This window comes from Podarcis erhardii (genome assembly GCF_964252035.2).
Source record: "Podarcis erhardii genome assembly, chromosome: 1".
Lineage (NCBI taxonomy): Eukaryota > Metazoa > Chordata > Lepidosauria > Squamata > Lacertidae > Podarcis > Podarcis erhardii.
This window is the reverse complement of record NC_138497.1, coordinates 123,375,359-123,399,549: the sequence shown is the minus strand read 5'-3', so window position 1 is coordinate 123,399,549 and position 24,191 is coordinate 123,375,359. Positions and strand designations below refer to the sequence as shown.

The 24,191-nt window shown below is 44.5% G+C and overlaps 1 protein-coding gene across 1 annotated transcript in view; it reads right to left on the bottom strand.

Moving 5' to 3' along the window:
- The window catches only part of DNAH7 (dynein axonemal heavy chain 7), a 147,073-nt gene extending 123,661 nt beyond the window's left edge, over positions 1-23,412 (bottom strand). Inside the window, exons 1-8 of the mRNA XM_081849027.1 lie at positions 23,275-23,412; positions 17,561-17,626; positions 16,231-16,339; positions 12,877-13,027; positions 12,573-12,657; positions 10,335-10,515; positions 7,661-7,733; positions 3,568-3,693 (exon numbers count right to left, since the gene is read on the bottom strand). Coding sequence (XP_081705153.1) covers positions 3,568-3,693; positions 7,661-7,733; positions 10,335-10,515; positions 12,573-12,657; positions 12,877-13,027; positions 16,231-16,339; positions 17,561-17,626; positions 23,275-23,289 — 806 coding nt within the window. The 5' untranslated portion in view covers positions 23,290-23,412. The remainder of the gene's footprint in view (positions 1-3,567; positions 3,694-7,660; positions 7,734-10,334; positions 10,516-12,572; positions 12,658-12,876; positions 13,028-16,230; positions 16,340-17,560; positions 17,627-23,274) is intronic.
- Positions 23,413-24,191: the final 779 nt, after the last annotated feature.

Here is a 24,191-nt window from a genome sequence, read left to right as displayed (position 1 = left end):
TGTGTGATTTCAGAAAGGAAGGAAGGAAGGAATCACAGGTATTTTGCTCAGGGAATATAATTCATTTACAGGGGTGTCGAGTTGTCCCCCATATTGAGGGGGCCTGGCATCGTGTGATGTCATATGCACAACATAACACGCCCCTCAGCGTTTCCTACCCCCACTCGGTGACGGTGAGCTGCAGAGGATGGGGGTCCCCTCAATACTGGGGGAGCTCAGCCCCCTACCCACAAATATTAAGGGGGTTGAAGCCCCTTCTGCCCCCTATAGTTGGCTCTGCTGGTCTTCTGTTAATGAGGGAAATGAAACAAAGAATGTCAGGACCACAAGGTAGTAATTCTCAACTTTTCAATTACATTTAGCGGAGAACAAACCCACTGGATCCTGAACCATAATTCCCAGTGCAACAATTTTGCCTGTGCAAAACGAAATTAATCAGATTTCATATCTTTAAAAGAAAATTAGCTGCCTATTATTTAAAAGCAGATTATCTTTTTGGACTAGCTGACATGTCAAATTAAAATTTATTAAACTATCTGATGAGCTGTCAGGTACTTCTCTGCCGCATGAAAACAAAGCAGGAACAAACAACTCAATTAAAACTTCCCTGATAAACGTAACTATCTGGTGACTTAAGAGAACAAAACTAAGCATGGCAAAGCAACAGTTTAAAGGAATTTTTTTCTTGTATTTTCTTTTACCACAATATATATTTATTAATGAAATAATCTGAGCTTCAGGGATGAAAATATTCCATCTGGGAATTGGCTCAACAGCTGATTTAAATGAAAAATAATAACGTTTGTGACCTTGCTCTGTCAGGACAGAAACCTTATTCTAATTAGGCACAACTCTAGAAATGTTTTAAAGATAATGTGCTCTGACAACATTTAGTTCCTCCAGGGCTCTTGCTGTCAGAATGAGGCCCTGCCACAACAGAACAAGCCAATCAAATTTCGTCTTATTTCCCTTCATACCAACAGCCTGGGGTGAAAATTTCCAGCTATTAGTTTAGCTTTAGTTCTTTTGAATTTATTATTTTTATTACTTGCCGATGTTCAAAATTAAGCAGCTGCACCTCTGATTACTAAACACCATGGGATGAGACTGGTCAATTGTATGATCATCATGTTTTGCAGTTTGAGGCAATGAATGAATAATATTCAACAGAATAAAGTATGGTATAAGAAAAATAATAGGGGATTAAAAAAAAAAATAGACAGTGAACGAAGCAGAAACTTTTAGGCATCTTGCTTGTTTAAACTTGTTGTCTACCTGCCTTACAACATCCACAAGTGAAGTATTTCAAATTAAGAGGAGATCGAAGGGGCAAATACTTAATGCAGAAATGTGCATAACTAAGTACTAAATGTTTGTCTTTTAAAAGCAGATTTGGAGCACTGTAATTTTGAGTGATGGGTGGAAGAGCGCTTAGCCATTTCGCTGCCAGCCATATTTCTGCTCACTATCCTCCCAGCAAGCTATTTTTTAAGCTGTGGAGTCCCAGAAGCACAATTACTCAACTATAATATTTGTTTATAGTAGCCTTGGGCTGCTTTTCAGAGACTTGGAATTGCAGAACTGTAACCTGGAAAAGCAGAAACTAGCTCCTGGATGCATGATAAGTACTGCTGCAATAGATTTTGATGTGACAGTTGCATATGACTGTTGACTTGCGACCAGGACTAGGGGCCTCTGTTGTACACAGAGAGGACAAATGTCCATTTGCGGGTGCAGTTTTAACGATGTCTGCAAACATGACTTCAGCAGTGTGCTGCTGGCACCCACAACACACCTCCAAAGGACCTCGCTCTCAGTGATGATCAGGTGACTGGTGCGAAGAACAAGTGCCTTGGAGGTTGTCTCCTGGTGTCATAAGTAGGGAGGACCTAGGATTGCACCCTTAGGATTTTGTTTTGAGGGTGAAGCCTAAGGAGTTAGTCCAAAAGCTTTACACAAAGGGTGGCTTTTGGGGAGAGCCCCAAAGGAGAGAAAAGTGGAGACACTCAAGGGGTCTGTGAAGAAATAATAATAATAATAGAAGAAGAGTTTGGATTTGGTATCCCACTTTATCATTACCCAAAGAAGTCTCAAAGAGGCTAACATTCTCCTTTCCCTTCCTCCCCCACAACAAACACTCTGTGAGGTGAGTGGGGCTGAGAGACTTCAGAGAAGTGTGACTGGCCCAAGGTCACCCAGCAGCTGCATGTGGTGGAGCAGGGACACGAACCCGGTTCACCAGATTACGAGTCTACCACTCTTAATCACTACACCACACTGGCTCTATTTATTATTATTATTATTAATTTTATTCCCTGTCCATCTGGCTGGGTTTCCCCAGACACTCTGGGCGGCTCCCTACAGAATATTAAAAACACGATAAAACATCAAACATTAAAAACTTTCCTAAACAGGGCTGCCTTCAAATGTCTTCTAAAGGTCAGTTGTTTATTTCCTTGACATCTGATGGGAGGGAGTTCCACAGGGTGGGCACCACTACCGAGAAGGCCTTCTGCCCGGTCCCCTGTAACCTCGCTTCTCGCAGTGAGGGGACCGCCAGAAGACCCTCGGAGCTGGACCTCAGTGTCCGGGCCAAACAAGGGGAGTGGAGACACTCCTTCCGATACACTGGGCCGAAGCCTTGGGTACAAGGAGTAGAAAAGGAGCAGAGGCACAGCATTTTCTTCTGCTTCTCCGACTTTGGGAAACTTTTACTTACACATCTGTAAACACATCTGTACACATTTGAATTCTGCCTGATCATTTATTTTCTTCTCTTTCCTCCCCCTCACCTTTTATGAATATCATCCACTCTGAGACCCCACAGCTAATTCTCCCCTGACCTCCTCGGTGGCCCAAGTAGGACCAATTCAGCCAGCTAGCCCTGGGGATTATCTAATTGATTTTTGAATTTTATTGTTATTCATGTTTTTATACTGTATTTTATGCTGCTTTTATAATTACCGTATTTTTCGCACCATAGGGCGCACCGGACCATAGGGCGCACCCAGTTTTTTGGGGGGGAAATAAAGGGGGGGGAATTATTTCCCCCCCAGGCGCGGGGCTGGGGCGGGGGAAGCTCGAGCTTCCCCCGACCCCAGCCCCCAAACAAGCAGCTCTCTGCAAGCCGTGGGAGCGCTCCCGCTGCTTGCGGAGAGGTCCGCGAAGCCTGGGCGCGCTGAGCTCAGCGCGCGCAGGCTTCGGCATGCAGGCAAGTCTCCGCAAGCATCGGGAGCCCGCGCTGGCCTCCCGCTGCTTGCGGAGGAAGACTGGAGAGCGTGAGGGGTCGGTGCGCACCGACCCCTCTCACTCTCCAGGCTTCAGCGAAAGCCTGCATTCGCACCATAGGACGCACACACATTTCCCCTTCATTTTTGGAGGGGAAAAAGTGCGTCCTATGGTGCGAAAAATACGGTAAGTGTTTTAAAGTGTTTAAAATTTGTTGTTAGCTGCCCTGAGCCCGGTTTTTCAACCGGGAAGGGCGGAATATAAATTTTATTTTTATTAGTTATTATTACATTTACATTGACAGAAGTGCAACATCTATGCATTCAAAACACTGCTTACTTAAAAGATGTCTGCCAGAGGTCTAGAACAGCCAACATGGTGGGATTCATCGCGTACAAATGCTCATTTATATAAGCACGAGCTGCCAGGTAGGACTTGTTCCAAGGTTTGGGCACTATCTCCATCCTATAAACAAAAAGAAAAAAAAACCCTCACAAATTAGTAACACTGGAGATCCCAAGAGATACATGGAGTACAGATATATCTGTGCTGCGTTATTGAATTTTTAAAAAAATAGAAGACAAACCCAATTTTACCAGCTTGTCAGAATTTAAAAATACACCTTTGGGGAAATATATCAAAATTAAATAGGGTGGTGGTTAAGATTTTCTTCTGAGTTTGGAAATTCTTTTACTAATCCAAAATCCCTTGTGAATGCCTAGGCCTTATCAAATTAATTAGCTGTATGCATACAATTTAGGTAGTTAATTAACCAATTAGAAGTACACTTAGAACTACTAAGTGTACACACAGGCAAGGAAGTGAGTTTGTCAGAGGCACAAAATCTGCCGGTGAGCATGACGCTTTCTCCCAAATGCCTATAGAATCTATAGGATCCCCATTGAGCACAATGGAATTTCTGCTGTGGGTCTTTGGCTGGATGTGCACAGTGTTGGTTTCATTGCAAGGCACCCCGCCATTACTTAGTTACGGTAATTCAGTGTTTGTTTATATATATATTTTTTCCTATAAGGTGGAGCAGGCCCAGAGTGATTCGCAATAAATAATAATAATAATAATAATAATAATAATAATAATAATATATTTATACCCCGCCCATCTGGCTGGGTTTCCCCAGCCACTCTGGGCGGCTTCTAACAAAATATTAAAATACAATAACCTATTAAACCTTAAAAGCTTCCCTAAACAGGCCTGCCTTCAGATGTCTTCTAAAAGTTTGGTAGTTGTTTTTCTCTTTGACATCTGGTGGGAGGGCATTCCACAGGGCGGGTGCCACTACCGAGAAGGCCCTCTGCCTAAACATTCAACCAATATCAAAACGCAGCATCACATTTTGACACAATTAGAAAGCGTGTCAACAAGCTATCATAAAATAGAACCATCAGTTCAATAAACCTATGGGAACCTAAAATCAATATTATAGTAAGATGCAGTCCATTAACCCATTCTTATTTAATGCACACAGAGCAAGATCAACATTAACAGAGTAAGAACTGCAGGGAGAGCAGAAGGAAGGAAGGAAGGAAGGAAGCTAGTTAAGCCTAACCCTTGTTCCTTGTGGTATTGCTGTCCTCCAAGGCACCACAGCCATCTGGTTTACCTACACCAGTGGCCAAAATTGTGGAAACCTTCTGGAAAAAAAGTGTATTTCTGAAGTTTGGTAGCTCATAACACCACTTTATTTTGGAGCAATACCATAACATTATATATCAATGGAAAGATAATTTAATGAAGAATGTAATGCAACAAAGTTTGTTCAATTATCTGTGTTCCATCAAAAGTTATAGGCAAATAACCAGAAAAAGGAAGCACAACTTGCAGGATATGAGAAGCTTTCCTTCATTTGAATGTAGCCAACGAGCATGAGCGTTTAGAGAGCCAATCAGGTGCTATCAAACCTCGGAAATGTACTGTTTCCAAAAGGTTTCCATAATTTTAGCCACTAGCCACTAGCCACTAACCCCACTAGGAGTTTTGGGGTTAGTTTTTCCCCCACAACAGGCTAGCAGTTTGCAGCACAACCCTCAACTTCATCCAAGGAGTCCCTGGCAAAGGAGCATGCTGGGCAGAATTAGCAAAAGCATGTCCTCTTCCCCAGCTGTTCCAGATGTTATGTCCACTAATGCTGGTCCTACTACACTCCAGATGGAGCATCTACACTCCTCATGGAGCATCTAGTAGGTCTGTTCCACATGTCTAGGCTACCTGTGAGAGAGGTGATTTGGCAAGGACAGTAGAGGTATTGGACGCCAATGGGCCCCCAAATCATCCCTTCCTGGATGTGCCCATGTTTGTACCTTCTTTGCAATAAATCCTGTTGCTGTTTACACAGCCAAACCATCCACTCCGAACATAACGAAAGTGCCATTGTACTTTTTCTTATGCATTCACCTGACAGCTTGCAACACCCATGCTTTAGCTTGCAAAATGTGTTTCTCATAAGTCTGTCTTATTTTGTGGCAGCAACTCTTATTCAATACTTAGCACTAAATAAGGGGGGGGGGAATGTTTTTTGTCGTCATTGGCTTTAGGGCTTCTCTTGTAATAATAGCACAATGCTTCATTTGCAGGCATTTGTAAGCCAGCATCAACTGTGTCGCATAATCATTTCAATAGAAAGTTATATAATAAGAGCTATATTATTGTTTTCTGCAAGTTTACATAACAGTAAAACAGTGACTTCGTGTTTGGTGTCCAATAAGGCTGTAGGTAGCCGCCCAGAGTGGCTGGGGAAACCCAGCCAGATGGGCGGGGTATAAATTATATTATTATTATTATTATTATTATTATTATTATTATTATTATTATTGGTTTTTTGCCATGTTCTGCTCTGAAGTTTAGTGACACTGCAACAGCATTTACATTTTTTATTTAAAAAAATACAGTTTTGTGTCCCCAGATCTGAAAAACATTAAAACTTATTGTTCAGCATGCTCAGTGCAGGGCAGAACAAGGAGAACACCACAATATTTTATTTTGTTTAAAAGGCACATAAAGTTCTTCATTGTTTACAAATGTATGAACTAGGGTGATAATGAGATCCATAAAGTTGATGGCAAAGAAGGAGCAATGTGTCATAGAAAGGTCAGTAGAAGTGTCGTAGAAAAGTCAGTAGAAAGGTCAACTACAAATTAACCCATGGACTAAACAAAATTTGCGACAGGAGCAAGGGTCAATATGTAACTCAGCTTGGAATCGCAACAGCTCCACTACAGAAATCCACATGCTCAACTGGACTGTTGTTGCACATTCTAAGACCTACTCAGAGTGTGGAATCCATTGGCATAGCCGGGGGGGCATGGGATCAAAATCAATACAAATCTGAGGTTCTGCCCCCCTAACAAAAGCTTGCCAAAACAAAAATCCTGGCTACGCCCGTGGTGGAATCCTTCATTTCTTTCATTACAAAGGTGTGCATTTCGGGCACTGCTACTGTGAGACAAACATCTGGTCTAACCCCATCTTTTGCATGATTCATTTACGTTTACCTTTTTACGGGCTGAAGCTCTACCTAAACCCATTGCACAACAGCTAGAAACCAGGAAGCAGAGCATTCTGCATTTCCATATAGGGTAGGGGGGAGCCCTCTGTTCACTGGGGTGTTAGAGCACATCTTTTGCCCAACCCCTGGTACATAGCTGTCAACCGTCCCTTATTTGGTGGGAAACTCCCTTATCCCAACGCCGTGTCCCACTGCTGTCCCTTATTGATGATGTCCCTTACATTTCCCAGGTTTCAAAGGAAGCAGCTTCTCTCCCTCCCTCCCTGCCGGCCAGGGAGGCTCCAGCTGTGTTGCTTGGCTGTGTTGCTCACCCAATAAGGAGTCTAAGAACGACTGGGGGGGTGGAGCTTGCATGCCTTGAGCCAATCAAATCGGTCGCGTTGCCTGGGGACTCGCCTTTGCTCAGCGCTTCCCAGCGGAAAAGTGTCAGTGGTTTTACTTGCTGCATCCCCTTTGCCGGGTTGCTGCACTGTGGGAACCACCGCTTGAGGCTTTGTTTGGCTGCTGGCTGGGCTTTCTGCCTTTGGCTCAGAGGGGCTCAGAAGTTGAACATACCTGTGCCCGGAAAATCCCTTATTTGGGCTGCTGATCCCTTATTTTCGAGGCTGCTGCTCCCTTATTTTCAAATCTGTAAGTTGACAGCTATGCCCTGGTATCTCCAGCTAGAAGGTGGGAATGACCTGTCTGAAACCTTGGAGAGCTCTTGCCAGGAAGGATACATATAATCACTGCACCAATGGGGTCTAACTCATTTCAAGAGCGCAATCCCATGCATAGAAGTAGAACCATTGTGGGGAAATGTGAATCACTCCCATGTTAAGATTGCACAGGAACTGCATCCTAAGACAGCTTCAGGCATTTTGCCTGTTACAGTTTCTAGGCAAAAGTTTTGAAGTAGCGTTTCCTTACTCTTCACGATGAGGTGGAAGAACTTGCTTCTTGTCTTCCTCCTTTTCTCTGGGGTCTCTCAAAACAAAGTCAACTAAAAGGAGGCATTAAAAACAGAGCAGAACACAAATAATCTCAGCAAAACAGGGGAAGGGGGGACTGTGACAAAGAAGCCGAACCAATTATTTCTAAAAGACTTCAAGGGTGTTATGCAGGAGTAACCGAAGGCAACGCGGATCAAAGTCATTTGATTTAAGAACGCTTTGCAAAACAAAACAAAATAAGTGTACATAAAAAGGCTGAACCAGCAGAAAATTAAAAGCAGCTGGGAAATAAAAACCCTCACAGTGCATTCTTATGCATGTTTACTTAGAAATAAGTCTCATAGTGTTTAGTGAGGCTTACATCGTAATAAGTGTGTTTAGGACTACAGCCAAAGAAGAATGATGGAGACCATGCTTCTATGCCCAGAATGGATGGAAAGCTTTTCCAAGAGGAATCCTGCTTGTTTAAACCTTTCAGACAGAATTTATGTGTGCTTTCCAGAACAATTTATCCAGCAACAATGCATTGGGAATGAACAGTGGCACACGCTATTCTGCTTACGGCAGAGATGGAGAACCCGCAGACTTTCAGAAGTTGCTGGATTCCAACTTCCATCAGCCCCAGAAAGCATAGCCAATAGTCAGGGGTGATGATGGGAGCTACAGCCCAGCAACAACTAAAGGGCCAGAGTTTCCAAGCATCACTCATTTACAGATAGCATTCTGCAACAGAAGTGGCTCCCCAACGGTGGAACACTCACTCCAGAGAGACGAACCCAGCATCATCATTATTGACTTTTAGGCACCAGGCAAAGACGTTTACCCAAGCATTTGGCTCTTAATTTGAGACCTATTATGGTATGATGGTACCCTAGTCTGCATTGGAGTTCATCTTTTAGTAGGGTGGAATAAGAATTGTCCTTTTCTACGATACTGGGATGAGCCCTTTTAGCCAATAATGTTTTTATATCTTTCCAATAGCGTTAAAAATTTTTAAATCATGTACGCTTTTACAACAGTGAGTTGCTTTGAGTCATTTTACGGCGCGAGTGATGAATAAAGGCAGCAAACAGTAACCACACAGAGGCTTTCAAACTTTCTCAGTGCTGCTGATGAAGTTGTGTTGAGGCTCAACAGGCCTGGAGACCTCCCCCTGTAAACAGAGGGCAGCATTCGCCTAACAAACCCCATCAGCAGAAGCCCTTCTCTCCTTCCCCCAATGCCAGCCCAAATTGGCTCTGGGGGATGACCGGGAGACCCTCAAAAACAGGGCAAGGGGCAGGATCTTTCCATCTTGCACAGACAGAACGACTGGAAGAGTACAAAACTGAATCCTACCCAGGATGTGCACCTAAGAACAAAGAACACTTAGAACACCGTGGGTGGGATTCAACTGAGTCACATCACTTGCAAAATGGGGTTTTGCACCCTCTCCCCTCTCCCCCCTCCCACCGTGTGTATCCAAAATTGGCTCTGGAAAGTTCAGGAGAATCCCAGAACAGTGCACAGCAGGAGAAGGTGGGGACTGTTCCACCCAGCAAGCCAAAATGCTTGCACTACAGTGGTGCTACAGTACCTCTGGTTATTAGATCCGGAGGTCCGTTCTTAACCTGAAACCATTCTTAACCTGAAGCACCCCTTTAGCTAATGCGGCCTCCCACTGCCGCCGCCGCTGTGCAATTTCTGTTCGCATCCTGAAGCAAAGTTCTTAACCCGAGGTACTTGTTATGGGTTAAGGGGGCTGCTTGTGCGTAAATGGTTGAGCTCTCCACTCATGCAATCAGTTTCTAAACTCTCCCAGTCCGCGGAGCCATGGGTGCATGGCTACCTCAATTGCTGGCAGAATCCGTCAGTGGGCGTTTCCGGAATTTGCGCCAACATAAGAGTTCCTTAACGGAAACCCTCCTTCTGGATTATCTGCGTGACAGTTTCCTGCGCGGAGTAGGCGTCCCCAGCGGAGGTCCTGAAACCTCTCCGCTGTTCTCACTGGAAGTATCTTGGAGCCATCCCTCCGACTGAGTTTCTGTGGGAACTCTCTCTCTCCCCCTGCTGGTTCCTTCCTCAGCATCCGAGGCTCTCCTACCCTCCTTGAGCCCTTCCACCACCTGACTCTCTGATGGCAGTTCCCTGACAGTACTCTTTCTGGGTTAGCGGAGTCTGTAACCTGGAGTACCACTGTACTGTAATAGTGTGATGCTGAGTTCCTCCCCATGTTCCCAGAATCCTCTGCTGTGTGCAGGGTTATCTCCTCAAAGATGTTGCTCTAGAAACATTTTCTCCTTGACCACAGCCAGGCTTGTAGGGCCTCACCATTAGGATTTAATAGCATAAGCTGCCCAGGATGGCTGGGGAAACCCAGCCAGATGGGTGGGGTAATGAATAATAATAATAATAATAATAATAATAATAATAATAATAATATAATCATCATCATCATCATCTCACTGTATTCTGCATTTTGGGCAGGAAGTGGTGGCAAACTGCTTCAGGGACATTTGCCCATCGTTGCTTATCTTTTCATTAAGAAAACTCTGGTATATTTCCAGGCTCCTCTAGAACACAGTATGGACAACATATGGGCTAAAAATGCACCTATGCTGAAACAATACTCAAGACTGACCTTCTCCAGCAAATATCACATTTGACATTACCTATTGCTTTCTTCACACTGAGAAGATAGTCCTCTCTCATTTCATCGGAGAGGGCATAGATACTTTCACTGAGCACTTTCAAATGTTGTGGCACAAGTGCCAAGACATGCTCCAGCCAGGAGTCCTCCATTGGGGCCACATGTTCCGTATCTATCCCGTGGCGAATGTAATAGTAGTATTTCTGCAAAATCAGAACATCACAGGAGATTCAGACCAGAACATGCTATGAAAAAGCAAAGCTATTTCTGGCCTTGATGGATGCATGCGTTCCCTCCCAAAATCTCTCTCTCTCTCTCTCTCTCTCTCTCTCTCTCTCTCACACACACACACACACACACACACAAACACACACACACACACAAACACACACTTTAAACATATGTGAAACATATGTCAATGTGCTAACTACAATTAACCTGTGCATGCACGACTGCTTGGTATTTTTTGGAGTAGGCCTTCCATTTCCCCTTGCTTCCCGTTTCAAACTTTTAACCTCTAACACAGAGCCTGTAGAAGGGACTCTCTAGCTCTCTAGCTCAGGCTTCCTCAACCTCGGCCCTCCAGATGTTTTGAGACTACAATTCCCATCATCCCTGACCACTGGTCCTGCTAGTTAGGTATCATGGGAGTTGTAGGCCAAAAACATCTGGAGGGCCAAGGTTGAGGAAGCCTGCTCTAGCTGCTGGAGATGTGACAGGTATAATGCTCCATTAAAATATATGTTTGTACATCATCCTACACTGAATATTTTTGAGGAGAAGGAAAGACTGTACGGAACAATCTTAAATTTGCAGGGGGAAATATCCTTTTGAATTATACACCCAACACATGGAATCTAACAAAGGGACAATATGAATGGACTCTCTGGACTACGGCAAAAAGACTGGTATTGATTAACTGGAAGAATAACAATGCAGCTCCCTTTAATTATTGGATTGACAATACGTACAAACTCACTGCACATGAACAAGTTGTATACAAACGTAGACTTGCCATGGACAAATTTAATGACATTTGAAATTATTTTTTATAAATACCATATTAGGTTAAGGTCTGGTTAACTACAATAAAAATTTTCCCCCTTTTGTGTAAAGTGCACAATATATTTTTGTTGTTGTTATTGTTCTGTATTGTTTTCTACACGGGTGCCATTTCTTGTTCCTTCTTTTTAACAACAACAACAACAACAATAATTTCTATTTATACCCCGCCCTCCCCAGCCAAGGCCGGGCTCAGGGCGGCTAACAAGCAATAATAAAAACAAGTTGAATGATTACAACTTAAAAACAAAATTAAAATACAACATTAAAATATTGAAACATTAAAATATTAAAATGTAGCCTCATCGCAGGAGGAAAAGGAAAAGAAAAAAGAAAGAGAGGGAGGGAGGGAATCAAACTGGCTCCAAGCCAAAGGCCAGGCGGAACAACTCTGTCTTACAGGCCCTGAGGAAAGAAATCAGATCCTGCAGGGCCCTGGTCTCATGAGACAGAGCGTTCCACCAGGCCGGAGCCAGTGTTGAAAAGGCCCTGGCTCTGGTTGAAGCTAATCTAACTTCCTTAGGGCTAACTTCCTATTTTTGTGTCCTATCTCACTCTTTTTGTGTCTTCCCGCTGCGGTGGGAACGTAAACGGTGTTTCCATGCACTCTGGCACTCGCCACGGTGTCCCTTTGCACCAAAAGCGGCTTAGTCACGCTGGCCACATGACCCGGAAAGCTGTCTGTGGACAAACACCAGCTCCCTCATCCTGAAAGCGAGATGAGCGCCGCAACCCCATAGTCCGCTTTGACTGGACTTTACCATCCAGGGGTCCTCTACCTTTACCTTTTTCCTTACTCTGTGCACTTGTAACTTTGTGCTTTTGTTTTTCAATAAAGAATATAAAATAAAGCAAAAAAAAAACCAGCAGCCCCAGCCAGCATGGCTGAAAGTTTGGAACGATGGGAGTTTGTCCATCCACAAGCCACATGGAGGGGACACAGGCTCCTTATTTCCCTTCTGAAGTCACTGAAAACCCCCAGGGAGGATCATCAGCAGTGCATGAGTGGATTCCGTTCACCTGACCCTCTTACCACCTTGCCCTGCGCCATCCCTGCCAAAGCTGGGAGCATCACCATTGACGAGAGAGCACCACTGCCTCTCTGGCCCCCAGCATCACTGCCGCAGTCCTAATGTTTCAATCCTGCTTTCCCTCCCCTTGATAAACACTCAAATCAAAGAGTCATTGTCTTGTTTACCAAAATGTCTTTTTCTATGCCCTCTGTTGCCCCAGGTTTCGCTTCTTCTATGGAAAGCTGCTGCTCCTCAGTAAGGTCTGGCTGCCTAACGAAAACAAACACAACAATTCAATCACAATGGTTTTCAAACTCCGGTTGGCAAATCAGTCCTGATCTCAGTTAAGCTGTTTTTTCCGACTTTCTCAAAACTGACCTTTTTTCTTTCGGTGGTCATCCTTTCTTTAAAAAAAAAATAATATGTATACTTGCACTTTCTAAAAGAGGAAAGAACTTTTCTAAAAAATAAAATTACACAGAAGCTCACATGATGATGTTAACAAGAGCACTTCTGAAATTTTCCCGGTCCTTTTTGCTGCCAGGTTTAGCTTTAGAAGTTGACGGTCCGGCACCCAAATCACTGGCTGGAGGAGGTTCCTGTGCTTTTCGCTTCTGAGCCCTCTGAGCCAGATATTCTCCTAGGGGAGGAAAGGAAGATATTGTGTGGTACCAGCTCAAATCCACATAGAATTGTAGAGTTGGAAGGGATAGCTCAGTCTGTAGAGCATGAGACTCTTAATCTCAGGGCTGTGGGTTCAAGTCCTGTGTTGGGCAAAAGATTCCTGCGTTACTGAACTAGATGACCCTTGTGGTCCCTTCCAACTATATGATCCTTTGATACAAGAAGCACCTCCCTTTCTTAGCTATGAAGGGATCATCTGATCCAACCCCCTGCAATGCAGGAATATGCAGCTGTCCCAAACAGGGATCGAACCTGCAACCTTGGCCTTATCAGCACCACGTTCTAACCAACTTAGCTACCCAGCGTGTGACACCAAAGCTCTGCAGAATCAGCTCCTGCCTCTCCCAAAAGGGAGTTAAGAGCCTCTTTCCAAACTGCTATCCATTGCATGAAAATGACAGAAGGTGGGAAAGCGGCAAATCACTTCAAGGTATCCCACAAGAGTCAGATCCTTAAAGAGTCAGCTGCCTGGGGTTATTGATCAGCTGCGGTATCCTATGCATTTGACAAGTAATCTGGGAGATCTAAACACCCTGAGCCATGCACACCAATTTAGCTGAATGAAATATCTTAATAATAATAATAATAATAATAATAATAATAATAATAATAATTTATTTATACCCCGCCCATCTGGCTGAGTTTCCCCAGCCACTCTGGGCGGCTCCCAATCAAGTGTTAAAAACAGTACAGCATTAAATATTAAAAACTTCCCTGAACTTAAGATGTCTTCTGAATGTCAGGTAGTTGTTTATCTCTTTGACATCTGATGGGAGGGCGTTCCACAGGGCAGGTGCCACCACCAAGAAGGCCCTCTGTCTGGTTCCCTGCAGCCTCACCTCTCACAATGAGGGAACCGCCAGAAGGCCCCCGGCGCTGGAACTCAGTGTCCGGGCTGAACGATGGGGGTGGAGACCAGTTCAAATGCACTGAAGCAAAACTCTGATCCGAAACCTTGCTCAGTCAACAACCGGTGCTTAGCTTAGCACGGGGGTATACTAATCACCTTGCCAAAGCAATGTCATAAAGTTATGCCAACATTAGCCATCAAGAACAAGGCTATCTGTGCCTACGAGTCATGATGGCTATACAGTGGTACCTCTGGATGCGAACGGGATCTGTTCCAGAGCCCCATTCGCATCATGAGCAGAACACAACCCGCGTCTGCGTGTGTCGCGATTCGCCGTGTCTGCGCATGCACGTTACCTCATTCTGAGCATCTGCGCATGCGCGAGTGGAGAAACCTGGAAGTAACCCGTTCCGTTACTTCCGGGTCACCGCGGGATGCAACCTGAAAACGCTCAACCTGAAGCGTCTTTAACCCGAGGTATGACTGTATATTTGTATCAGAAGCTACCCAGTTCTGCTAGCAGAAGCCAGTGCAAGGACTCCCACAAGCTGAACAAGGCTCCCCCTCTATTCCCGTGTGCCACTACCTCCCCCCAATCCCAGGGTGCAAGGGGAGTAAATGGGAGATCATTCCATCAGGCAAGCAAAAATTCCACTCCATACCTCAATACTAGCTGCTGGAGATTGTGAGGTGGCAAAGAGTGTTATTGGGCTCATCTCTTGATTGTGGCCTTCCCCTGGGCATCTGGTTGGCCACTATTGGAACAGAATGCTAGACTAGATGGGCTTTTTGTCTGATCAAGCAGGGCTCTATCTATCTATCTATCTATCTATCTATCTATCATCTATCTATCACATTGCAAACTACAGCCCCATCAGAATTTCATCTGCTGGCAAAAGTCGCAGTGTTGATATGATACGATACGATACGATACGATACGATACGATACGATACGATACGATACGATACGATACGATACGATACAATACAATACAATACGATACAATACAATACAATACAATACAATACAATATCTTTATTTCATTGTTCTGTATGGGACAATGACAATAAAGATATTGTATCATATCGTAGCATAGCGTAGCGTATCAACACTGCGACTTTTGCCAGCAGATACACAGATGCAAATATTTAGTCTCAAATCTATTAGGGCTGGTTCACACATGTATTTTCATCCCCTGGTGGCTGTAGCTCCAAGTAACCACCGAAATGCAGGGTTGGGCCATCACAAACCTATCACCACAAACAACCCTTTCTAATCACCTCATCGTACTTCAAATACAATGCCTTTATACTAGGTCTGTTGATATGCCACAGCCAGTCATCAAGGGATGCATGCATCTGAGGAAAGAAGCCCTTACTAGGGCAATGTGTTTTAATTCATTAACTGAGCTACCTTTTGCTGGAAAAGCTATCAACTTATGTTGAGATAGTGTCAGGGACCGTGCTGAGGAGGGCTGCACTGTGGAAGAATGTTGGGAACCACCCCCTCCCCCTGCTCCTGATCCTGAATCTTCCCAAGAGCAGGAGGACAGTATAGATCTGGAACAGTGGTTTGCAGAGGGATATAGTTCAGAAGGCAGAAGCTGGGAAATACTGGATGGAGAACAGCTAGGAGAAGAAACACTGGGAGAGAGAGAGTTAACAGATTCACAATCTCTGGACGGCATCCCTCTGCTCTCCTCAAGGTCAAGAAGAGCTCAGAAAGTTTAAGAACAGAAAGCACAGAGGGGACAACCTCAGATTACAAGACGTAGGAGGGACGTGGATTAATAGGGATGGAAGAGGGTGTAATCCTTAATTGGGAGCACCACCATTTCTAAGAGACGTGTTCTTTGTTCCCTCACTGTGATTATTAAAGTTTCTAACAGGAGTGCCTGGCGGGCTCTGGTCCATGGGGTCACAAAGAGTCGGACATGACTAAACGACTAAACAACAACAACTGGTAAGACGACTCTTTTTCCTTTGTTCTGCTTATTTACTGCCACGGGGGGGGGGGGGGAGGAAGTCAATTCCCTGAAGCCTGACAGCTAGTTCATATACCATGTGCATATATCAAGTGTGCCCTACATGCAGTCATTTCACAAGCTAGCAGAGTTTACACTGAGGTTGATTCAGTTTTCATTTTCATTTTGGCCATAAACCAAAAGAGAAATGCAAAAAATACAATCCAGTAAATGATCGATAGAACACCTACATATCTTCCAGGTTATTACAATGGTCAAAAAACAATGCATGCCTAGTGATAAAACCATTTTCATCTGTACACAAGCATCCGGCTTTATGCTTACCTGGTGTTACCTCGTTTCTTATCATAAACTCCTCTGGAACATGTGCCTCTTCTTCTCCCCGCAGGTGGAACGAAGGAGGATTCTGATGCCATATTGGCTTACAGTTTATCTGAAACATTTAATTTCTCATTTGTAGAAAGATGCCAGCAACTATTTCCTGACAGTCCTTAATGCCATTTGTAAGCCATTTCAAAGATATTAATTCAACGATATCAGTAAGCAGGCAAATTAAAAATAAAAATTTGCAAATCAAATCCATTTGCAAACAAACATGCAACTAATTCAATTGTCTGGATGACCACTGCATTTTGGACAGGGATGTGCATTCAGATACGCACTTGCCTTGTCAAACAACACAGGAAAGGATGCAGAGATCTCTCTTGCTGGATGTGTGGATCTCTTTCCCGATCTAGAAATCAGTTTATGGTTACAGTAAGGGATCTGTACTCCTGAAATTGCTGTCCAGCAACTACAAACCTGTATTTGATACTGCTGCACAGGGAAGGGACAATACCAGCAGATGCAAATATCTGCCTTGTGTAGACAAAGGCAGCACTTAGTGCTGATCTCACAGATCTACTCACAGATCTACAGAGCCAGTGTGGTGTAGTGGTTAAGAGTGGTAGACTCGTAATCTGGGGAACCGGGTTCGCGTCTCCGCTCCTCCACATGCAGCTGCTGGGTGACCTTGGGCTAGTCACACTTCTTTGAAGTCTCTCAGCCCCACTCACCTCACAGAGTGTTTGTTGTGGGGGAGGAAGGGAAAGGAGATTGTTAGCCGCTTTGAGACTCCTTAAAGGGAGTGAAAGGCGGGATACCAAATCCAAACTCTTCTCCTTCTTCTACGTGAGTGGTGATCCATGCACAGACAGCCATATGCACAGAGGCAAGGCAGTTGCAGCCCTGAACTTCCTTTCTAATAGATGTGAATGGTACCTTGCTATCTTTCAATGGAAATGAAAACCAAAACCATTATGAGGGGTTATGCCATGTATCTCACTATAGGGACGCATGAGTTTTGCTGCTTATGGCTGTATCTGGATCAAAGGCACTGCCATAACCTTCAGCAGAATCAGGGCATTCATAAAGCTCACTGGGAGAATTTGGCCCTGCCAGCATCTTTTGCAGACTAGCCTACCTCACAGGGATGCTGTAAAGATAAAAGGGAAGGGGGGCTATATATACTGCCTTGAGCTCCTTGGGAGAAAGGGAGGGTATAAACGCAATAAACGGAGAAACTATTCAAGATAGATGCTTGTACGCATTTGCTATTCACCAGAATTTTCTCTCCAAAGGCATGCTTAAAAATGTTTAGCAAAGCAAAAATTACCTTATCCACCAGTGGTAAGAATTTTGCTATAGGTTTCTCCAATTTCCCTTTGTTGGGTGGTTTGGGCTGCAAGGTAGTGAAAACAGTAGGCAAAATAAGACATGTATACTTTTAATATGAAACTTTAAAAATGTTTTTACAGCTGCAGTCCTAATCGCATTTACGAGGAGCAAGCCCTGTACGGGACTGCAGGGCTTGCTTCTGAATAAACATGCCTAAGCTTAGGTTCTTGCTCGTTTATTGCAGTACACTGTCATCTTTTTTCCTCAGCATTCAGCAGCTACATGCACACCAGTATATATTTCTCCCATTAACGTTAGCAGAGCATTTGAAAGAAACACATTCAAATGAAGGATGGAAGCGCTGCTGCTGCATCAGTTTCACTAAAACGAATGAGCTTGCACAAGAACTGCGGCTGCATTCATTTCGCCCCATTGAAAATGCTCCACAGTCTAAGAGGCAACAGCTCACTCCTGAGTACACCCAGGACCCGGGTAGCACTGTGGTCTAAACTACTGAGCCTCTTGGGCTTGCCTGTCGCAAGGTTGGCAGTTCGAATTTCTGCGAAGGGGTGAGCTCCCGTTGCTCACTCACCTCACAGAGTGTTTGTTGTGAGAGAGGAAGGGAAAAGGAGATTGTTCGCCGCTTTGAGACTCCTTAGGGTAGTGATAAAGCGGGATATCAAATCCAAACCTCCTCCTCCTTCTTCTTTGCCCCAGCTCCTGCCAACCTAGCAGTCCAAAAGCACGCCAGTGCAAGTAGATAAATAGGTACCACTGCAGTGGGACAGTAAACAGCGTTTTTGTGCACTCTGGCACTCATTATGATGTCTTGTTGCGCCAAAAGCGGTTTAGTCATGCTGGCTACATGACCCAGAAAACTATCTGTGGACAAACGCCAGCTCCCTCATCCTGAAAGCAAGATGAGCGCCACAACCCCATAATCGCCTTTGACTGGACTTAACCATCCAGGGGTCCTTTACTCCCTGATCGCTAAGTAAAGGTAAAAGGACCCCTGACCATTAGGTCCAGTCGTGGCCGACTCTGGGGTTGCGGTGGTCATCTCGCTTTATTGGCCGAGGGAGCCGGCGTACAGCTTCCGGGTCATGTGGCCAGCATGACTAAGCTGTTTCTGGCGAACCAGAGCAGCTCACAGAAATGCCATTTACATTCCCACCAGAGTGGTACCTATTTATCTACTTGCACTTTGACATGCTTTCAAACTGCTAGGTTGGCAGGAGCTGGGACTGAGCAACGGGAGCTCACCCCGTTACGGGGATTCGAACCGCCAACCTTCTGATCGGCAAGTCCTAGGCTCTGTGGTTTAACCCACAGAGCCACCCTGATTGTTAGGAGCTACAAATTCGCCTTTCTCTGGTTTTTGAGCTAACCAACTGAAAGACGACCCAGTCACCAATCAAACCATTATCTCTCAAACTGTTTCACAGACTCATCTCCTGGAATCAAAGATGGAAATCTCCAAAATGGTGTAATGGGTGCCTTTCAAAAACAATGCAACACATACCCAAAGCTGCCACCACCACAATGCACAGGGATGCATGCTTGATGTGAGCTGTTTTCCCCATTTAGTTCAGTGGAACAGAATTCCATTGCGCAGTGCATCCTTGCACTGGCAGAACACTTTAGCTGGAACCACCCACAGAAATTTAGCCTCTGAAGCTTTCACATCCTTTAATCTCCATAGCTAAAAAAAAAAAAAAAAGCTTTACCTGTTAAATATTTACACCGTGGGGTGATGTTTACAGGCACCAGAGCAGCATCACTGGACTGGAGCAGAAAATTGTTATAGAAATACCAAATGAATTATTGGAAATAGCATCCAGCTTCCAACAGCTTTGTTCCTTCAAGGTATAACCTATTCTATACAGTGGTACTTTGGTTCTCAAACGCCTTGGTTCCCAAATGCTGAAAACCCAGAAGTAAGTGTTCTGCCAACAAAGGTCCACATAGTTAAAGCCATGGTTTTCCCAGTAGTGATGTATGGAAGTGAGAGCTGGACCATAAAGAAGGCTGATTGCCGAAGAATTTATGCTTTTGAATTATGGTGCTGGAGGAGACTCTTGAGATTCCCATGGACTGCAAGAAGATCAAACCTATCCATTCTGAAGGAAATCAGCCCTGAGTGCTCACTGGAAGGACAGATCCTGAAGCTGAGACTCCAGTACTTTGGCCCCCTCATGAGAAGAGAAGACTCCCTGGAAAAGACCCTGATGTTGGGAAAGATTGAGGGCACAAGGAGAAGGGGACGACAGAGGACGAGATGGTTGGACAGTGTTCTCGAAGCTACCAGCATGAGTTTAACCAAACTGCGGGAGGCAGTGGAAGACAGGAGTGCCTGACGTGCTCTGGTCCATGGGATCACAAAGAGGCGGACACGACTAAACGACTAAACAACAAAAGTGTTCTAGTTTCCAAACGTTTTCTGGAAGCTGAACATCCGATGCGGCTGTCGGCTATTCTTTCTGGGGCGACTGCACTAATCAGAAGCCACGCCTTGGTTTTCGAACATTTCAGAAGTCAAACAGACTTCTGGAGCGGATTAAATTTGGCGCATTTGTTTTTGCTATTTATTTTGCGTTTTTGTTTTTGAGGCTTTTCCAGTTAATTTGTTGTTGTGACTATGTGAAACCCAGTTTGGCTACTGACTGACTGACTGACTGACTGACTGTGTGACTGTGGAAATGGATAAAAGCCCCCCATCCAAACAATGACTATCATCAGTGTATGTAAGAAAAAATAATAATTTTAATTTTTATCATCTACAATACTGTCTTATTCATTTTATAGTACAGTACATTGATTATTGCTTTCATTTTATGGATCCATGGTCTCATTAGATAGTAAAATTCATGGTAAATTGCTGTTTTAGGGGTTGTTTTTAAAAGTCTGGAACAGATTAATCCGTTTTGCATTACTTTCTGTGGGAAAGCGCGCCTTGGTTTTGGAACGCTTTGGTTTTGGAATGGACTTCCAGAATGGATTAAGTTTGAGAACCAAGGTACCACTGTATTCTATACTTATGCAATCCATGATTTTGGAAGAAATTATGAGCCGAAGTTTCCTAACTCTGCCCTACCTACCTATTTATTTCTTTATTTCCTTATTTATTTTTGCAAAAGAATCTGCTTCCTCTCTTATTGGAAATGCTTCTAGGGAAAAAGCGCTGCCACTTTAAAGATGTTGTGAGAACACCAGTCCTCCCCCCCCCCCAATACAAACTGTCTGCTTAAGTTTATTTTTCAAAAACTAATTTAAAAATTATATGAACAGCTGCAAGGAGGATTACATCCTTTTTAAATGCCTGACTTTGAAGAGCTTGGGCTGCATTCTTGTTTTCCTAGAGGATGTCATCCTGCAATCAACTTTCCGCTAATGAGATGAATATATTAAAGTCTCCTTCAACAAATATGGCTACACCACCTGCTCCTTCCTCAAACAGCAGGGATGTTTAAGTAAATGTCAGGAAGGGAGGGGGGAAAAGGAAAAAAAGAAAGCTTATGCCATCTATTTGGAATAGAGTTCCATCAACTTCAGGGGGGAAAAACACACAACCTCCTATTCTAGAGTAACATTAAGTGGCAAGCCTTACTTTTTAAAATAAATTTCTGTAACCAAGCTAGTGAAAGAACGCCCCCTACTGTATGAAAACAATGATGTGCGGATATTTTTGTCCGCGTGGACACTGGTCCACCACACTGACAGGTCTTGTGCAAAATCATTTCTCCTATCATCTCTCCTTATTTGATTTCTGTGTACATCAGACGTTCATTCCTGACCAACTAATCTCTCTGCCTTACCTTGAGAAACATGTACGGTATACACGACGCATGGTTATTATCTCAGTAGGTCTACAATTTACTTCAAGGTGACATGATCTGGCATAGTCCCAAGATGTTTCAATTTGTTACCTGTCATTCATCAGCACATTAACAACAATTGAAACAGATTACAGTAACAGGACTATTGACCAGGAATTATAAATAGTCTGGAATCTCCAGTTTAATAAATCTGTGGCTAAGACTGAGTTCTACAACTGACTTTTTAAAACGGCACTTTAAAAATCTGCTTTTGCTTTTTTTTATAAAGAAGCCTGATTGGGGTAAGTGTTAATATTAGTGCAGCCTCTTTGCATTTTTGTAGACCCAAACTCCTCATGAGCTGAAGAGTTTAAAATTTTGCCTGACAATTTCACCACCCATTGCTAATGACTCTCTCTTCACCTCCAAGCAAGAGTTTCTTGGTAGCTCTGCCAACTTTAGAAATGACAGGAATGTCCACTTAAGAGGGCCTTCTCTGTAGCAGCCCCTAAATTCTCCTGCAACGTCTGTCATGTGTCAAAAATGCACCTCTTTACCCCTGGCCTTTTGACCGTTAAGGTACTGGGACTCACCCCTTCTGTTTGGGTTAATCTACACTGTGCTGCTTTTGCTTGGAATTGTTCTCCTTGTTTTTCCTGGTATATTTAAACTTATTTACTCCTTTTGGATTGCATGATTTGATTGCATGTAACCTGTCCTGGGACTTAACAGTGAAGGGTGAGTAAGAAATCACTTGAATGAATGAATAAATAAGACCCCGCACCAAGCCAAGCATAGCCCACCCCCCCTCCACATATTGTGGTCTGCCTGCTGTACACTGCCCTTCATCCATAGATCTCAGAGCAGTTCACAGCATAAAAATACAAGATAAAAACACATATGAACATACTAAGTAATAGTAATATCAGTGACCTGCAAACCACTGAGCCTAGGGCTTGCTGATCGGAAGGTTGGCGGTTCGAATCCCCGCGACGGGGTGAGCTCCTGTTGTTCGGTCCCTGCTTCTGCCCACCTAGCAGTTCGAAAGCACACCAGTGCAAGTAGATAAATAGGTACCTCTCCAGCAGGAAGGTAAATGGTGTTTCCGTGCGCTGCTCTGGTTTCGCCAGAAGAGGCTTAGTCATGCTGGCCACATGACCCGGAAAAACTGTCTGCGGACAAACCTCGGCTCCCTTGGCCAGTAAAGCGAGATGAGCGCCGCAACCCCAGAGTCGTTTGCGACTGGACTTAACTGTCAGGGGACCTTTACCTTTACCTTTAATATAGACCCTCCGAGTGTCCCTATTTTCCAGTCCCGACTTCATTTATTTATTTATTGAGTTTATATACCGCCGTATACCCGTAAGTTCTCAGGGCGGTTCACAGAACAAAATCCAAATCCAAAACCACAAAATAAACAATCAAAATTAAAAAAAACAAGAACAGCCCAATAACACACACACCCATTTGCAGAAGCCGTCCCAATTTCTGATTTGATCCTGGAACGTCCTGCTTTTCCGTATGTCCCTATTTTCATCAGAGAAATGTCGGGTGCTTTGCTCAGAGCGGAAGGGAATGAGTTTGCCTGGGGAAAAGTGAGCAGGGCACGGGGAGAAAAGCTAGTGGCGAAGTTCAAGAGAGAGACACCGAAAAGCAGCCAAGTTTTAAAAAAACTTTTAAATGACAAGCGGTGCCTCTTTTTTCTTTGTGGCTCTTGGAGATCACGCGCGAGCAAGGATCCTGCTAGCCAGGATCGACATTGAAAACACTTCGAAGAGGAGGTTTCCATGTGATTTTGGGGGGGAGGCGAAGCAGCACTGAGGGGAAAGAGGGAAAGCTGAACTGTAACTAAAAGACACACAAACAATCACACAAAAAATACTTTTCCATCCCTCACCTGCTCGCTACTCATGGCTGGCTAGCCAGCTGCTTGCCCCTACGCTGAATACAACGGGAGTGGGGGTTTTTTGGGGGGCTGCGGGGGCGCCTCCCGCTCATCCGCGCGTCTCGCTCCTCTCGGTTCCCCTGCGGGGATGTTGTGCTGAGCAGGGAAACCCCGTCGCCTAGCAACGCCTCCGACTCAAACCGCGCTTTCCCCCCTTTCTTTCCTTCGGGAGCGAATGAGAGAGCGGAATCTCAACATTCCAGTCGCCGAAGCAGCGAACCCGAAGTTCCCATTGGCTCAGAGAGAGAGAGGGGCGTGTCCCCCCGCCCCCAGGAGTGAAAGTTCTGCGAAGACAAAGAGCTGCCCCGCATTTGCTTTTGTAAAAACAAGCACCACGAGTTGGACTCCAACTCTGGGTCAGACTGGGTGATGGGAGTTGTTGGGCTGGTCATCTTGGGCGGACGCCGGATTGTTGTCTTCCAAAGCAAGGACTCTGTTCCGAACTTAAAAATTGGAAAACAAAAGAGGTTCAAAGACTCTCTCAAGGCAAATACAGTGGTACCTCGGGTTAAGTACTTACCGTAATTCGTTCTGGAGGTCTGTTCTTAACCTGAAACTGTTCTTAACCTGAAGCACCACTTTAGCTAATGCAGCCTCCTGCTGCCGCCGCGCCGCCGGAGCACAATTTCTGTTCTCATCCTGAAGCAAAGTTCTTAACCCGAGGTAATATTTCTGGGTTAGGGGAGTCTGTAACCTGAAGCGTATGTAACCTGAGGTACCACTGTTTTAAAAAATGTAGTTTAAACACCGACAACAGGGAAACACTGGCCTCTAAGCACTCCAGTTGGAGAACAACCTTTACCAAAGGCCTTTGAAGTCACTCGAACTCAGGACAAAAGGGAGAAACATGCCAAGAAGAAGGCACGCTT